Here is a 17,764-nt window from a genome sequence, read left to right as displayed (position 1 = left end):
AGGGGCCCTGGTGGTGCAGTGGTTAAGTGCTTAGCTGCTAACTGTAAGGTTGGCAACTAGAATGTACCTGCTGCTCCGCAGGAGAAAAGACCTAGAGACCTGCTCCTATAAAGATTCAGCCTATAAAACTATTGGGGGCAGTTCTACTCTTAAAAATGACAGATAAATCTTTAGGGTCCCTATGAGTTGGAATCTATTTGACAGCACACAATAATAATATTTCATATAATAGTTCTATTCCTGAAAAAAATTGAGTGTAAACTAATTTTTGTAATCCAAATAACTTTCTGAAATAAATCTTCCCCTCCTTTGATAACCAGTTCAAATCTTCCTCTTTTAGAATGTCCTCTGATGTTGTCCTGGCCTGAAGTGATTTCTTTATTCTTTAAATTTCAGCAGCACTGATGATTTGACATTTGTCATCAATGTCATTATTTTAGGCCTTTATCATTCCTACCTTGATTTGTTAACCTATTTATTCATGTATATACATTTCATTTCCACGAAAGGAACATTCTGCCTTCATACAGTGGAATGCCTTGCACAGAAGAGGTCCTCAATAAAATTTTCTGCTTACTAGATTTTGTTTTGGTTTTAGCAAGACATAGCTGTTATTTTATAACAGTTTAAATAATTTACTTCTTTAAATTGTATGCTAGTTTCCTCAATTTCCTATTTTCTTGACTAATGTATATCAGACCTAACATTACAATAAAGTTGAATAAAATCCACTTCATTTATCACTTTAGTAGTTACTACTTCTGTAGTGATACTGCCTCGGAAACCCAAGAAGGGGTCGCTATGAATCGGGCCGACTTGAAGACACATAACAACAACAGTTACTATTTTAAAGTGTTTCCTGCTAGGTGTAGTTTGAAATTAAAACCATATCATAAAGAGATTAAGGATTCCATCTGGGATTTTCCTTTAATCCTCCCTGAGGGCTGTAGATTGCCTTTTACAGGTCTCCACATGGTACTGTATCCATTTGCCAGTCCCTGGAGACTACCATTCTTGGAAGCCCAGCTCAGAGATCCTATTGTCTACAAGTGCTTCTCTCCTGACAGACCAGAGGCTGTGTCTGGTCCTATGTTACTTTGTTTATACTTCTCTCTTAGTACCTGACACTTTAAGATATAATTTAATCATATACATGCTTGCCTATCCACAGTGGGATTGTTGAGCTCCTCAAGACAGGGATGAGGTACTTCAATCATTTTTCCTCATCCTTGTTTGACATTTAGTGAGTACTCAACAAATGTCTGTTGAATGAGCAAATGAATATGCCTTTTTAGTTACCTGGTATCTTAATCCTTTAAAGATTTCTATCATATATATGTATTTTTTAACTTGGCAAATCTCTGAAGAATTTTAGACCAGAAAGAACTATTTAGTTCAATTCTCTTAAAATTCTCCTTCCACGAGGTAGATATGTGTTGTCCTTTCATCCTTTTTTGGAACTGAACCCCTCATTCTTATGTGAATCCTATACCATGTGGTTTGGTGACTGTGGTAGTTAAGGTTGTATGTCAACTTGGCTGGACATTGGTATTGAATGACTGGGCAGCTGGACATAGTTATTCCCATGATGAGATTATAACTGCCTCCATGATAGAATCTGCTGTGGGTAACTAAGTAGTTACCTTCAAGTCCAGTATATAAGGAGAAAACTCACTGCTGTCAAGTTGATTCGACTCATAGTGACCCTTCTTGGGTTCCTGACGCTGTATTTCTACAGAATTAGATTGCCCAATCTTCCTTCTGAGGAGTGGCCGGTGGGTTTGAACCACCGGACTTCTGGTTAGCTATCAAATGCCTTAGGGACTGTGCCACCAAAGTTCCCATATAAGGAGAAGCTTTGCGAAAGCTCCCCAGCTTGTTGGCACAACTAGATCCTGCATTTGGCTGCATCACCAGTGGCCTGCCATGTTGCCTGCTAATCTTGGGACTGTGTCATTTTATCTGCCAACCTTGAGCTCGTCAGCCTCAATAGCCAGCAGCTACCTAAGTAAAGAGATGCCTCTAGCTCTGGCGGGCCTGGAATAAGAGGCAGAGGTGAAGTCCAAGTTCAAGGGGGCGTCACCCAGCCCCTAGAGCCGACACTCTGAATTTGGACTTCTAGCTTCCTAAACTATAAGAGAATATATTCCTGTTTGTTAAGCCATCCACTTGTGGTACTTCTGTCATACCTACACTAGAGAACCAAGACATGACATTAATCTATATAGCCCTAAGTGATATATAGAAAGTAGGGCAAATATTATATGAGCTTTCAATAAGTAGTGAGAAGGTATGATTCTAGGAAGATTATTAAAGACAGAAATAATGGCAGAACATGTTGAGGCTTGGTTGGAATATATATGCCCTAACCAATAATCAGGACATGTGCCCTGATTAGTAAGAAAGGATATGTGAAAAACAAGGCTGAATATTTAAAATTGTGATTATCCTAGTAAATGCAGGAAGTTTTGCCACCATACTTACATAGTTACGTCCCCTCCAATTCACGGGGGAAAACTCTGGAGATGATAGGATTTCAGGAATTTGAATTGTTTGAATGAAAAGGGCTGGACAACTTTGGTATGTAAAAGCAATGAAAAAATAGGCCATAATCCAGGCAAAGAGTTAGCCTGAGAGAAACACAAGTGCATTTAATAAAGTATCTCACCAAAAATTTGCACAATGTCTAATTGTAAGGCTAAGATATTTTCTATTTTTTAAATTGCTTTTGATTGGAGATATGGGATTATTATTAGTAAGAGTTACTATCTAGTCTTCACATATGTTTAACCCATTACACATATTATTTTACTTAACATTACAGAGAGTTTTGTAAGGGAAGAATCCTTCTCATTTTCATGTCAGGAAACCAAGGAATTTCCCCAAAGTTATACAGCTATCAATACCAAATCTTTAAGTGTCTGACCCCAATGTATTTGTTGTTTGGGATATTAAGGATATTAGAATATAATATGAATATTCCAAGAGAATTTGCCAACACTCATCTGTCAGTTTTTCGTATTGTGGTGGCTTGCATGTTGCTGTGAGGCTAGAAGCTATGCCACTGGTATTTCAAATACCAGCAGGGTCACCCATGGTGGACAAGTTTCAGTGGAGCTTTGATACTAAGACAGACTGGGAAGAAGAATGAACCCATCAAGTTCTGAAAAAACTGGCCAGTGAAAACCCTATGAATAGCTGTGAAACACTGTCTGACATATTACTGGAAAATGTTATGAATAGCCCTGAAACATTGTCTGATGAAGTGCCAGACGATGAGGCCCTCAGGTTGGAAGTCACTCAAAATACGACTGGGGAAGAGCTGCCTCCTCAAAGTAGAGTTGATCTTCATGATGTGGATGGAGTAAAGCTTTTAGAACCTCCATTTGCTGATGTGGCACAACTCAAAATGGGAAGAAACAGCTGCAAATATCCATTAATAATCAGATGTGGAGTGTATAAAGTAGGAATTTAGGAAAATTGGAAGTTGTCAAAACTGAAATGGAATGCATAGAGATCAATATCCTAGGTATTAGTGAGATGAAATGGACTCGTTTTGGCCATTTTGCATCAGACAATCATACAATCTAGGATGTTAAGAATGACAAAATGAAAAGGAAAGGCATTACATTCATTATTCAAAAGAATGTTTCAAGATCTATTCTAAAATACAAAGTTGTTAGTGACAGGATAACATTCATACACATACAAGGAAGACAAGTTAATACTGCTATTATTTAAATTTATGCACCAACAACCAAAGCAAAATATGAAGAAATTGTAGATTTTTACCAACTATGCAGTCTGAAATTGACCAAACATGCTATCAAGATGTATTAATTATTACTGGTGATTGGAATGTGACAGTTGGAAACAAAGAAGAATCACTGGTAGTTGGAAAATATGGGCTTGATGATAGAAATGATACCAGAGATCGCTGATACAATTTTGCAAGACCAACGACTTATTCATTGCAAATATATATATATATATATATATATATATATATAACATGGGAGCTCTGGTAGCATAGTGGCTAAGACACTTGCCTGCTCGGAAGGAAGGTTGGGCAATCCTACTTCCGTAGTGATACTGCCTCGGAAACCCAAGGAGGGGTCGCTATGAGTCGGGGCCGACTCGACGGCACATAACAACAACATATATAACATACACACACACACACACACACACATATAGCAAACCTCCCCCCCCAAAATTCACTACCGTCAAATCAGATCCAACGCATAGTGACCCCTCCTTGTGTTTCCGAGGCAGTATCTCTATGAAAGTAGATTGCCCATCCTTCTATATTCATTTCCAGGCAGAAAGCAGGAAGCCAGGGCCAAGGGCTGGATACAGGTAAGGGGGAAGGCCAGGAAGTGAGTGAAGGGGTTTGGAACAGCTGAGGAAGATGAATTTGTCTGTCAGTTTGTCATACTGTGTTGGCTTGTGTGTTGCTGTGAGGCTGGAGGCTTTGCCACTGGTATTTCAAATGCCAGCAGGTTGCCCATGGTGGATGGGTTCCAGTGGAGCTTCCAGAGTGAGACAGACTCAGAAGAAGGAAGAGGCCATCCACTTCTCAAAGAAAATGTTATGAATATGAATACACACACACACACACACACACACACACACACGGAGCTCTGGTGGCATAGTGCCTAAGGCATTTGACTGCTAACCAGAAGTCTGGCGGTTCAAACCCACCAGCCACTCCTTGGAAGAAAGATTGGGCAATCTACTTCCGTAGTGATACTGCCTCGGAAACCCAAGGAGGGGTTGCTATGAGTCAGGTCCGATTCAATGGCAAACAACAACAAATCTAAAGAAGCATCATGAGATTCACAGCAGTAGCAATCACGGCTGAAATCACCTCACATATAATCTTAAAACTACAAAAATGAACAGAAAATAATTTTAGAGGAAAATGTCCACGTTTTTGTAAAGTCTCGGGTAAAGGGGAATAATGAATAAAAGTGTACTGTCAATGTAGATTTACAGATTTATGTTGGATGCTAGTTTCACCATCTCACCCGGTACTCACCTTCTTTAGACCTCATTTCTTTATAATTTTGATTTTTAAGATCACTTTATGTTATTAAAATGATGTGAATATTTAAGTACTTACAAACTCCTAGACACCAACTTTAAAATGAAGTTTTTAAACTCTCATTTTCAAGGAGATCAAGCAAATAGCTACCTTAGGTAACAGGATAGAAATGTTGTTGTTGTTATGTGCCATCGAGTCAGACCCAACTCATAACGACCCCTCCTTCGGTTTCCGAGGCAGTATCACTACAGAAGTAGATTGCCCAACCTTCCTTCCCAGGAGTAAAAGGAGTATCACCATTCAGAGTGCCAGAAATTCCCCAAAGTTGAATATGCAGCTTGAGCCCTTCACTAATTCTTATGTGTACGCCTGATTGATATTGAAAGATATTGGTTTCTATTTCTGCCATCATTAAGGTTACTGACCTCTGATTACAGAGACATTCTTAACAGGTTGTGAGGTGACAATCTAGGTTATAATTAAAGGCCCAACTCCCTAGGTTTAAATGTAGTCCTGTAGTCTGCTGGGCAGCTTTAAAGGAGTTGTCACCTTTCTTCTTCTGTAAAATAGAAATGTAGTCCCCTCACCACTGGATTATTCGGCGACTGTAAAGACGAATTGTTGTTGTTTGCCATCGAGTCGGTCCGACTCATAGCGACCCCTCCTTGGGTTTCCGAGGCAGTATCACTACGGAAGTAGGATTGCCCAACCTTCCTTCCGAGGAGTGGCTGGTGGGTTTGAACCGCTAGCCGTCAAGTGCTTTAGGCACTATGTATGCTACCAGAGCTCCTATGCTACCAGAGCTCCTGTAAAGACGAATAGTCCATCAAAAGCACCGAACACAGTACAAGGCACAGATTAAGTGCCCAATAAACGTCAGCCTAAGAGTTAAATACTTTTCAAAGGATTCATTTACCAGAATTAGTTGTCAATTACAACTTGGAGGACCCTCTTTTTGAAACAAAAAAGTCATTTCAAGTGGTTTTTTACAAGTTTACGTTTTTAAGCAATTAATTTTGATGAAGTACCCCAATTAACAGCTTGTGTTCGTATTTACTTACGTTAGTAATATCATCTGTGAGCCGTCCTTGATTTTACAAACCCCCTAAATTCTAAAAAACCGACAGATCAGGGAACGCCTATTAGCATTAGCAACCAATGATTTTAAATGAGTGTTTTTAGTTTCTCTGTTGTATTTGTCGGTTTCAATATACACGCATTTCAATTTCAAGGTTGAGATATTTTGGTATACCTTTTTCTATCCAAGGGGAAAACAAAGGTTTGCACTCGGAATCTTTTGAACCTCCGCCGCAAGCACCCATTACGTAACTCGGCAGCTGCCTGCTTCGGGGCTTTTTGCGAGCCTTCTCCTCCAGGAGGAAGGTGAAGTTACAACGTCCAAGGCCGACCCGGCCTCTAGGAGTTTCATGTGTGGTTGGTAGGGAAGTTTATATTTGAATTTCCCTGAACAGCAGAGTGTGGACAGCGGCGCGGATCCGCCCCGGAAACTTTCAGGCCTTTCCCGCCACCCGCCTCCCCGGCCCCGCTAGGGGTCCTTGCCGGGCGGCTGGAGGGCCGGGCGGGAGTTGGGCGGAGGACAGCAGGGAGGCCGACACTGGCGCCCCTCCCTTCTGCCCTCAATCTTCCGTGGGCCACGCCCAGTGCAGCGCGCCAAACCGACGGTTGCTAGAGGGCCAGATTTTGAATTTAGAGGCACAGCCCAGGAGCTGCAGGGGGCCGCTTCCGGCTCGCTATTGGCTAGCGGCAGTCACGTGGACATGTCGGCGCGCGCCGGCCATGTTGGCAAGTGCAGCTCCGGGGCCCACGCCACCTCCGCCCCCCGCGGCGCGCCTCCAGCCCGCCCCTCGCGGCCTTCCTCCCCCTGCCCGCCACAGCCCGAGAGGAAACAAAGTGCTGAGGGCGGGAGAATCGGCGGTGGCGGCGGCGCAGGGACCCTGCTCGGCACTCTCGGTCACCCTCGCTTTGCATCTTCCTTTGCGTGCGTTTGTATGTTTATGTGTGCGTGTTTTTTTACAAAGGGCATTTTACGGTTGATTTATTCATAGCCCGCCCCCCATTTGCTTTTTGTGCTGCATCCGCGTTCCTGCCATCCTAGGTGCTTCTCCCTCCCCCACGCCGGACTCTGCACGCGAGTACGAGCCGCCAGTTCGCGCCTTCCCGGCTTTGCCTCTTGCAACGCCCTCTGTGCCCCCCACCTCTTCCTTTTGCTGTTCGCGGCCTCCCAGCTCTGCTCTCCCCGCCAGCCCCCTCTGTCGATCGCCCCGCCGCCCGCCATGGCGACAGCGACCCCCGTGCCGCCGCGGACCGGCAGCCGCGCCAGCGCTCCTGCTACGCCGCTGAGCCCCACGCGGCTGTCGCGCCTGCAAGAGAAGGAGGAGCTGCGCGAGCTCAATGATCGGCTGGCTGTGTACATCGACAAGGTGCGCAGCCTGGAGACAGAGAACAGCGCGCTTCAGCTGCAGGTGACCGAGCGTGAGGAGGTGCGCGGCCGCGAGCTCACCGGCCTCAAGGCGCTATACGAGACAGAGTTGGCTGACGCGCGACGCGCTCTCGACGACACGGCCCGCGAGCGCGCTAAGCTGCAGATTGAGCTGGGCAAGTGCAAGGCCGAGCACGACCAGCTACTCCTGAAGTAAGTGCTCGCCCGGCGACCACGTTTGCGCACGCGAGGAGGATCCAGAGGCTCAGCCTGGGCTTAGGAGGAGGGCGAGGGGGCTAGGTGCCCGGGCCCTTCGGATGGGGCAGGGTCTCCGTCTCCGGCAAGGAGAATTAATTTTGTTTTTCAAAGCGGGGTCTGTGAGTGGGGGTCGATGTACCCGGATGAAGCTCGGGTTGTAGTGATGCTCAGGCCGGGATACCTTGATCTTGTTAGCGAGTAACGGCGGAGAAAGAGCACCCGGCTGTGGACACCAGGTGCGGGGAGCTGGTGCCCGGGTGCGCGCTCGTGTGCGCGCCCTGATTTCCGGCCGGCTCCGAGACAAAGCGGTTGGTGGGTTTGTGGTGCGGGAACTGCTGGCCTGGTAGGTCTGGTTACTCTCCTTAAGAATGAATGAGCTTTGCGCGGGCGGAGAGAAGAAGGGGAGGGACTGCCTGTAGCGTCCTTGTCTCCCGGGGGTGGGTCCTGCTTTGGCGCGCTCCGTTTTAGCCCTGTGACATTTTGTGATCGTTCTACGCCAGTCCAGGGCGTGGACGAAAGGCGGGGTTTGAATTGCGCGCCTCCTCCATGCCTAAGCAAAGTTAGGTTTTCAAGTTCGTTGAAAAATCTGCCTTTGGGCGGGGAGATGCGCTGCCTTTGGGGTGCATAACGAGCTTCCCCAAACTGTATTTATGCGTGTAATGGCCAGGGTTCCCGAAGCTGCGGACTCCCTTATCCCAGCTGCAATCTCCTCTCTTTTCCCCCGCTTTTGTCCCCATAATGTAATCTTATCGTTCGGTAGGGGAAAGACTATAAGTGTGTCATTGTGTTGACAGTGGGGCAGGCCAGGTGAAAGGATGCTGCTCAGATACTGAGTGCTGTGGTGAGGGAGACCTTGTAACTCCACCTAAGGGGTCTGTCTGATCTTTCAGTACAGGGCACAAGGATAAACCTGTAACCCTTTGATGACCTTGCATTGACCTTTTGATGAGCAAAATGTCATACTTGTCTTTAACAGGTACAAGTGTTGATGTCATTCTTTAGGGGTTTGCTGAATTCCATTTCAGAATTCATAGTCTTTATCTTCAGGGCTGGCTGGTGGCGACCCCCTTTATCCTGGGTGGTGAAAATGATTAAGTGCTGAGGAGCTCTGATGGCGCAGTGCCTAAGGCATTTGACTGGTAACCAGAAGGTTGGCGGTTCAAACCCACCAGCCACTCTCTGGAAGGAAGATGGGGCAATCTACTTATGTAAAGATTATGGCCTCGGAAACCCAACAGGGGTTGCTATGAGTCAGAATCAACTCGATAGCAGTGGGTGTTTTTTTTTTTGTGTGTGTGACTAACTGAAAAAAGGATCTCTGGTGGTGTAGTGCCTAAGGTGTTTGACTGCTAATCAGAAGGTTACTGGTTCAAATCTACCAGCCACTCCGCAGAAAGATGTGGCAGTCTACTTCCGTAAAGATTGACCGCTTTGGAAACCCAGTGCCGGTGGCTCTCAATCGGAATGGACTCGATGGCAATGAGTTTGGTTTGGTATTTACTCACTGAAAGGTTCAAACCCACCCAGAGATGCCTCGGAAGTAAGGCCTGGTGATCTCCTTTTGAAAGGTCACAGCCTTGAAAACCGTATGGAGTGCAGTTCTGCTCTGCACGTTTGGGGTTATGAGTTGGAATCTACTTGAGGGCAACTGACAACATCTCCACTTCTGGTTGAAATTTCTATAGGCACCTGACTCTGATATTGATTCTATGTTTGCTCCTGGATGTCTTTCTTTCTGTATCTGTGTGAGTGTCCCAGCCTCAGTCTCTCTATGGGACTTGGAATGTATATCTCTGTTTCTCCCTTCTTGTTAAATATTTTTAAAAGTTCTTGAAAATATGTTCATGTGGTAAAAGTCAAATGGTATATACAATGACTTAAAATACCAACTGTCCCTCCAGTAGGAGATATTCATGTTTAGCCTTTTTTTTTTTAAATTTCTTTGGCTATTTAGTCTGTAACTCAAAATAATAAGCTGTATCTTTAATTTAAAATTTATGGAATCATCATTAAATGAGAGGTTAGTTAATTCACACTGCTGTTTCCATCTTATTCCAAATTTTTTGTTACTGAGTTTCTTCATGTTTTAGATGCTGATATTTGTATGATTTAGCATTATTATGGATACCACTAAGAAAAAAAAAATATACGGACAACTATGTAGGACCCGACCCCTTCTGTTGGATCTATCCTAATATTACACATATTAAAGTATGACACAAATTATGTATTTGGAATGTGTCAGTCACTGTTCTGGATCTGGAGGATACAGAGATTAAATAAATAACCAGCTTCTTGAAGCTGAGAGTACAGTGGTGATACCAAGAAAGCAAATGAGTATGTTTCATCTAATCTTAGGCATTTTGATGCTTGTGCTTTCATGATCTCTTGAGAAAACAGCCACTGAAAGTCTTTCATGTAGTAACAAGACTGCCACCTGGCTGACAGCAGTTGTAAAATGCTATGGACTGTAAGATGCATGTCAGTTTTGTTGTTGTTGTTACGAGCCATCAAGTGGGACACGACTCATAGGGACCCCTCCTTGGGTTTCTGAGGCAGTATCACTACGGAAGTAGATTGCCCCATCTTCTTTCAGAGGAGTGGCTGATGGGTTTGAACCGCCAGCTTTCTGATTAGCAGTCAAGTGCCTTAGGCGCTATGCTACCAGAGCTCCCATGCTAGTTTTAGCAGGGTTAAAAAGTGAGAAGAATGTCTTGGAATCAGTGAAATGATGTATGTGATATAACATTCAGTAATAATATGCTAGGGGCTCTGGTGGCGTAGTGACTGCGGCACTTGACTGCTAACCAGAAGACTGGCAGTTCAAACCTACCAGCCATTCCTTGGAAGAAAGATGGGGCAATCTACTTCCGTAGTGATAGCATAGTGCTAATGCATTTGACTGCTAACCAGAAGGCTGGCAGTTCAAACCCACCAGCCACTTCTCGGAAGGAAGGTTTGACAATCTACTTCCACAGTGATACAGCCTCGGAAACCCAAGGAGGGGTCACTATGAGTCGGGTCCGACTAGACGGCACATAACAACAACAACAACAGGGGAATAAAAATAAAGCAGCATGAGGGATAATGTGGCTTTTCTGAAGGGTTGACAGTTGAAAATAACGTTCCCTGAGGTGTAAAGTGGTTTGTTGTGATTATGTGGCATAGTGCCTAAGTCATTTGCTCACCAGAAGGCTGGTGGTTCAAACCCACCAGCCACTCTTTCTTTGGAAGGAAGGTTGGCAATCTACTCCTATAGTGATACCACCTTAGAAACCCAAGGAGGGGTCACTATGGTCTGATCCAACTTGATGGCAGTGAGTTTTTTTTTTTTTTTTTTCTTCGGTTTGAGTATGAATAGAGCGTGCTATTGGCCAATTTATTGGAATATGTACATTCTTACTGTTAAGGTTAAATGTATTCCCTTTTCCAACATGCTATCAATTGGTCAAAACATTTTCTTCATATTTGGGCCTTTTCTTGTACACATTTTATTTTTGTTCCTAAATAGTTTTTATTTTTCTTCTTGACTGCAGAATAATCTGCCTGCAGCATTATCTTCAAACTGTTCCAGTTTTTATTATTATATAATGTCTATTACATAAATATTCTTTGTTTCTTTCCTGGAGTTTTATGCTCTTCAGGCCTGCCAGTTACATAGTTTATTCCTAGATCACATTTTCTTTTTACTGCTTTTTTCTCTTATTTTGTTGGAAAACATCCTTAAGTACATTATTCAGAAAAGATGGCAGCAGGTGATCTTTGTGAATACCAATGTCTGAAAATAACTTTGTTTTGTCTCATGGTTGATTGATAGTCGGGTCTAGAATGCCAGTTTAACAAACATTTTTCCTCAAGCTTATTGCTCCATTGTGTTCTAGTGTCCAGTGTTAATGTGTATCGTCTGATGACAATCAGCATTATTTTCTCTTGTTAATAATTGCTTCGGTTTTTCCTCCGTGGAAGCTTTTGGGAAATATATTTTTCCTGGTCTTTTGAAATTGCATGTAATAGGTCTAAGTGTGGCAATTCTGCCATGCATCGTGGCTATTATAAGAAGACCCTTTCAGTTGAAGACTTGATTATTTTTTAGCTCTGGGAAATTTTATTCCATTACTAAGAAATAGTTTCCTGTGCTCCATTTTCTCTGTTCTCTCTTGTTAGTTAAAATCTTTACATTTTTGTCTCTTTTTTTCTCATAATTTCGTTGTTGTTGTTTTGGAATATTACTTTGACTCTTTTCTGGTACAATAATGATATTTTTGAAAAAGAAATCATACTTTGAACTCTCAAGAAGTCTTTTTACACAGGTATTTCTTTTTTGTTGTTTCTGTTTTAAGGAGACAGTATCTTCTTTAATCTGTCTAAAAATAGTATTTAGAATTTTATTTAGAAAATTTTCTTCTGTTACCTGGATTGTCACTTTTCCACCCTGGTCACTTGTTCTTTTTGTTCGGTTTGATACTTTGCTAATTTTTGTCGTGTGTGGTGATCCTTGATCGTCTACATTTATGAATGAAAAGAAGGAAATGATTAAGGTAGATGTCAGAAGAAACTTGAAACCTTGCTCTTGAACAAAGAGTAGCCAAAGTGAGTAGAAGAAATGATGAAGTAGAAGATTTGAACAGATTTTCAAGGGCACTGCAGGAAGACAAAGTTTTATAATGAATGAAATGTATAGACACCTGGAGTTACAAAATCAAAAGGGAAGAACACACTTGCCTTTCTCAAGCTGAAAGAACTGAAGAAAAAAATTCAGGGCTTGAGTTGCAATATTGAAAGATTGTTTTTTTGGGGCAAAATATTGAACAATGAAGGATGGATCAAAAGAAGATAGAGGGAATACACAGAGTCACTGTACCAAAAAGAATTGATTGACGTTCAACCATTTTGGGAGATAGCATGTGATCAAGAACTGATGGTTTTGAGGGAAGAATCCCAATCTGCATTGAAGGAATTGGCAGAAAACAAGCCTCCAGGAACTGATGGAATACCCGCTGAGATGTTTCAACAAATGCATGCCACGCTGAAAGTGCTTACCTGTTTATGCCAAATAATTTGGGAGACAGTACCTGGCTGCAATCTACTCCCATAGAGATACTGCCTGGAAACCCAAGGAGGGGTCGCTATGAGGTGGGACCTACTCAACGGCAGTAAGTTTGGTTTGGCTTGGTACCTGGCCAGCTGATTGCAAGAGATCCGTATTTGGGCTCATTCCAAAGAAAGGTTATCCAACAGAATGTGGAAATTATCGAATAATATCATTAATACCACACACAAATAAAATTTTCCTGAAAATAATATAAAAAACGTTTGTAGGAGTACATAGACCAGGAACTGCCAGAAATTCAAGATGGATTTAGAAGAGGACATTCTATGAGGGATGTCACTGCTGATGTCAGATGGATCTTGGCTGAAAGCAAAGATGACCAGAAAGATGCTTACCTGGTTTTATTGACTATGCAAAGGCATTCAGCTGTGTGAATCATAACAAGTAATGGGTAACATTGCTAAGAATGAGTATTCCAGAACACTTAATTGTACTCATGAGGAACTTACGTAGAGCAAAAGGCTGTCAGAACAGAGCAAGGGGATACTGCATTGTTTAAAATCAGGAAAGATGTGTGTCAGAGCTGTAACCTTTCACTATACTTGTTCCATCTGTATGCTGAGCAGATAATCTGAGAAGCTAGACTATATGAAGAAGAGTGCAGCTTCAGGATTGGAGGAAGTCTCATTAACCACCAGTGATGTGCACATGACACAACCTTGCTTACTGAAAGTAAAGAGGACTTGAAGCAGTTACTGTTGAAGATCATGAACCACATTCTTCAGTGTGGCTTACAATTCAACATAAAGAAAATAAGAATCCTAACAACTGGACCAGTAAGCAATATCACAGTACATGGAGAAAAGATTGACATCGTCATAGATTTCATTTTACTTGGATCCACAATCAGTGCTCATGGAAACTGCAGTCAAGATATCAAAGACGTGTTCTGTTGTGCAAACCTGCTGCAAAAGACCTGTAAAATGTTTAAGAGCAAAGATGTCACTTGAAGACTAAGGTACACTTGACCCAAGCCAGGGTATTTTCAGTAGCCTTATATGCATGTGAAAGCTGGACAGTGAATAAGGAAGACCATTGATGCATTTGAATTGTGGTGTTGGCAAAGAGTATTGAATATGCCATGGACTGCCAGAAGAATGAACAAATCTGTCTTGGAAGAAATATAACCAGAATGCTCCTTAGGAGCGAGAATGGCTAGACTTCATCTCATGCACTTTGGTCATGTTGTCATAAAAGACCAGATCTTGGAGAAAGGTATCATGCTTGGTAAAGAAGAAGGTCAGCACAAAAGGGGAAGATCCTGACAAGATGGACTGGCACAGTGGCTGTAACAGTGGGGCTCAAGCTCAGCAGTGATTGTGAGGATGGTGCAGGACCGGACAGTATTTCATTCTGTTGTACATAGGGTTACTATGAATTGAAACCAACTTGATGGCACCTAAAAGCAAAAATAGTTAACGAATGATTAAGTATTACTGCTACTGTTATTTAGGCAGCCCCTCTCAGCTCTCATCTGAATGGGAGAACAAATTGAGATCTCTTTTTGTGAATGGGGTGTGCTGTTGGACAATTGGTTGGAGTCCGCAGGTAGGCTGATTCTGAGGAAGGCCAGGTGCAGAGATGTTCCATTAGTTAATCCCCCCATGGTAAGCCTGTTCACTTTACCCTGTATCCTGCTGTGTGCATATTCTGTGATATGAACTATTTTCTATATTTCATCTTCTCTAAGTTTGTTTAATTATCTGCTAATGATCCCTTTCTTGTTCACTTGGGTGCTGTGGGTTTTTTCCTTGTTGTATTCTTTACTGCCTTTTTATTAGGGTGTAGTGGTGGTGTAGTGCCTAAGGCATTTGACTGTTACCCAGAAGGCTGGCAGTTCAAACCCATCAGCCTCTCCTCAGAAGGAAGATGGGGCAATCTACTTCCATGGTGATACTGCCTCGGAAACGCAAGGAGGGGTCACTATGAGTCAGATCCAACTCGATGGCAGTGAGAGTGAGAGACCTGGGCATAGTAAGCCATTGTCCTGGAAATTAATTATTTTTGAACAGTAATTGAAGTATAATTGGGAAAATTTAAAGGAATACATGCTTTATTGTCTGGGCCCATTTATCTTTTCTTTTGCTTATTTAAAACTAATTTTCTCTCATTTTAATTTGGGGCTGGAGTATTTGTAATTAGTATATCACTTAAGTGGATTTGGGTTTAGAAAATAGTGCTGAGAGAATTACAGATGCAAAAAGCAGTCACTTTTAGATTCCTCAAAAGATTGAAGAATTCCTGGATATACTTGACCCTGCTAAAAAGAATTTGGCAATAGCTTTCATGCAGGTGACCCCTGGATCCACAAAGAAAACAAACCTCATATCTTAGATACAGTTACTCTGATTCCGCTCAAGCCTAATTATACTTCATCCTTAGCTTTTTTTTTTTTTTTTTTTTAAGAACAGATTACAAGAATGATGAATGTTTTCAGTCAATACTTCAAATAAAAAATAAAGAAAAATAGACATATTTCAGAACTTCAGGATTCTGTTGTTAAGTGCCATAGAGTCGGTTCCAACTCATTGACTCTGTGTACAACAGAACAAAACACTCCCTGGCCCTGGCCACCCTCACAATTGTTGCTGTGTTTGAGCCCATCGTTGCAGCCACTGTGTCAGTCCATCTCATTCAGAATCTTCCTCTTTTCACTGACTCTCTACCTTACCGAGCATGATATCCTTCTCCAGGGATTGGTTCCTCCTGAAAACATGTCCAAAATACAAGAAACAAAGTCTGGCCATCCTCCATTCTTAGGAGCATTTTGACTGTATGTCTTCCAAGACAGGTTGTTTAGCATTGTAGGCACTGTGAAGTTGAAGTGATGAAACTAATTATGTAGAAAACTAAATATAAAAGAGAAAATTTAGTATGCTCACCTACCTTCTAAGAACTGATTTTGTGATCCCTACCTTTTTTTTTTTTTTCCGTGATACGGGTTAGATCCTTTATGTAAAACCACGTGTCCAGATGTATTTTGGAAGTATATTAGTTCCCTACGACTGCTGTAACAAAGCACTACCACAAACTATGTGGCTTATAACAACAGAAATTTATTGTCTTACAGTTCTGGAGGGTTGTAGTCAGGGCGTTGGCAGGGCCAAGTTCTGTCTGAAGCTCTACAGGAAAATTGTCTCTCTTAGCTTCTGGTAGCCCCAGGTGTTCCTTGGTTGGCACATGCTTCTTCCCATGGCTATCATCCCTCTCTGTGGGACTTCCCTTTTGTTAGGAGTCACTTAATTAGATTAAACCCACCCTACTCTACTATGAGGAGCTCTGGTGGCATAGTGCCTAAGGCATTTGACTGCTAACCAGAAGGCTGGCGGTTCAAACCCACCAGCTACTTCTCCGAAGGAAGGTTGGACAATCTACTTCCTTAGTGATACCACCTCAGAAACCCAAGGAGGGGTCACTGTGCGTCGGATCTGACTCAAAGGCAGTGAGTTTTGTTCTGGTGGGTGTTTTGGACTCTACTGTGACGACCTTTAGGAGCTCTGGTAACATAGTGCCTAAAGCACTTGACGGCTAACCAGAAGGCTAGCGGTTCAAACCCACCAGCCACTCCTCGAAAGGAAGTTTGGGCAATCCTACTTCTATAGTGATACTGCCTTGGAAACCCAAGGAGGGGTCTCTATGAGTCGGGGCCAACTCAACAGCACATAACAACAGTGACGACCTTTAAAGACCCTACTTCAGCGAAAGTCAACTTCACAGGTAGGGGTTAGGACTAAAGCATACCGTTTTGAAGGACACAATTGATGAGCAGAAGTAAAAGCAATTTCAACTTTAAAAAGGAACCAGCTGCTATCAGATTGATTCTGACTCACGGCGACCACCTGTGTATCACAGTAGAATTATGCTCCAATGGTTTTTAGTGACTGATTTTTTTTTTTTTTAGGAAGTACCAGGGCTTTCTTCTGCGTCACATCGGGGTGGCCTTAAACATCCAGCCTTTTGGTTAGCAGCCAGGTGCTTTAACCATTTGTACCACGCTAAAACAATTTTTTTAAAATGCTAGTCTGTTTTAGGGAGCTCTGGTAGCATAGTGGCTAAGACACTTGCCTGCTAACCAGATGGCTGGCGGTTCAAACCCACCAGCCACTCCTCGGAAGGAAGGTTGGGCAATCCTACTTCCGTAGTGATACTGCCTCGGAAACCCAAGGAGGGGTCGCTATGAGTCGGGGCCGACTCGACGGCACATAACAACAAGTCTGTTTTAGGGAGTTTTCTTTGTATATAGGATGATTAATTGAAAGACAAAAATTCTCATCCTTTGTGTTACTTTGTCTTTTAATTTTTGTGTCTGGATTTTGCCCTAGCAAGATCAAGCCTGCCTTGATATAAAAATTATAAAACTTCATGTAAGTATTACTTTAATTCTCAGGGGAAGAGAATTGGAAGGATGAATCCCTTAGAATTGGTACGCAAATATAGGAAGCAGGTCCTAAGCAATTAAATTGTCATGACATTTCCTTCCCAGGATTCCGAAGAATGTTTGGTAGAGCAAGATATCCTTTAGATTGTTTATTTAACCTAGGGAATTAGAGTAGGTAATCTTTTGGTGTTCCCAGATTCAAGGAAGTAAACACACAAAATGAAAGATAAAGTAGTGTAAAAATATGCTTCTGTGTCTGTTTCCTCTACATAGTCTCTTGTTAAGTTCTTTAATTTTTCTAGATGACATCATTCCTGATAATCCTGAGTTAGAGACGTTTAGACTTTTTAACTTTCAATGTACAAAAAGTGAGAAAGAACTTCGGGTGTCAGTTGGGTAATGGAACCCTGAATAACTGAAACCCATTGCTCTCTAGTCAATGCCAACATATGGTGACCCCTGTATGTTATATAGAGTAGAACTAAACTCCATAGCATTTTCTTGGGAGTGTTTTTTTTTTTTTTTTTTTTT

General features: G+C 42.5%; 1 protein-coding gene across 1 annotated transcript in view; it reads left to right on the top strand.

The window, feature by feature from the left end:
* The first annotated feature begins 7,341 nt into the window (after window positions 1-7,341).
* The window catches only part of LMNB1 (lamin B1), an 83,562-nt gene continuing 73,139 nt past the window's right edge, over window positions 7,342-17,764 (top strand). The window contains exon 1 of the mRNA XM_007942213.2: window positions 7,342-7,700. Within this exon, the coding sequence (XP_007940404.1) occupies window positions 7,342-7,700 (359 nt within the window). The remainder of the gene's footprint in view (window positions 7,701-17,764) is intronic.

The sequence above is a fragment of the Orycteropus afer genome, unplaced genomic scaffold (genome assembly GCF_000298275.1).
Source record: "Orycteropus afer afer isolate SDZICR_OR568_19922 unplaced genomic scaffold, OryAfe1.0 scaffold00086, whole genome shotgun sequence".
Classification (NCBI taxonomy): Eukaryota; Metazoa; Chordata; class Mammalia; order Tubulidentata; family Orycteropodidae; genus Orycteropus; species Orycteropus afer.
The sequence above is the reverse complement of the archived record's forward strand: the minus strand, read 5'-3'. Positions and strand labels throughout refer to the sequence as shown.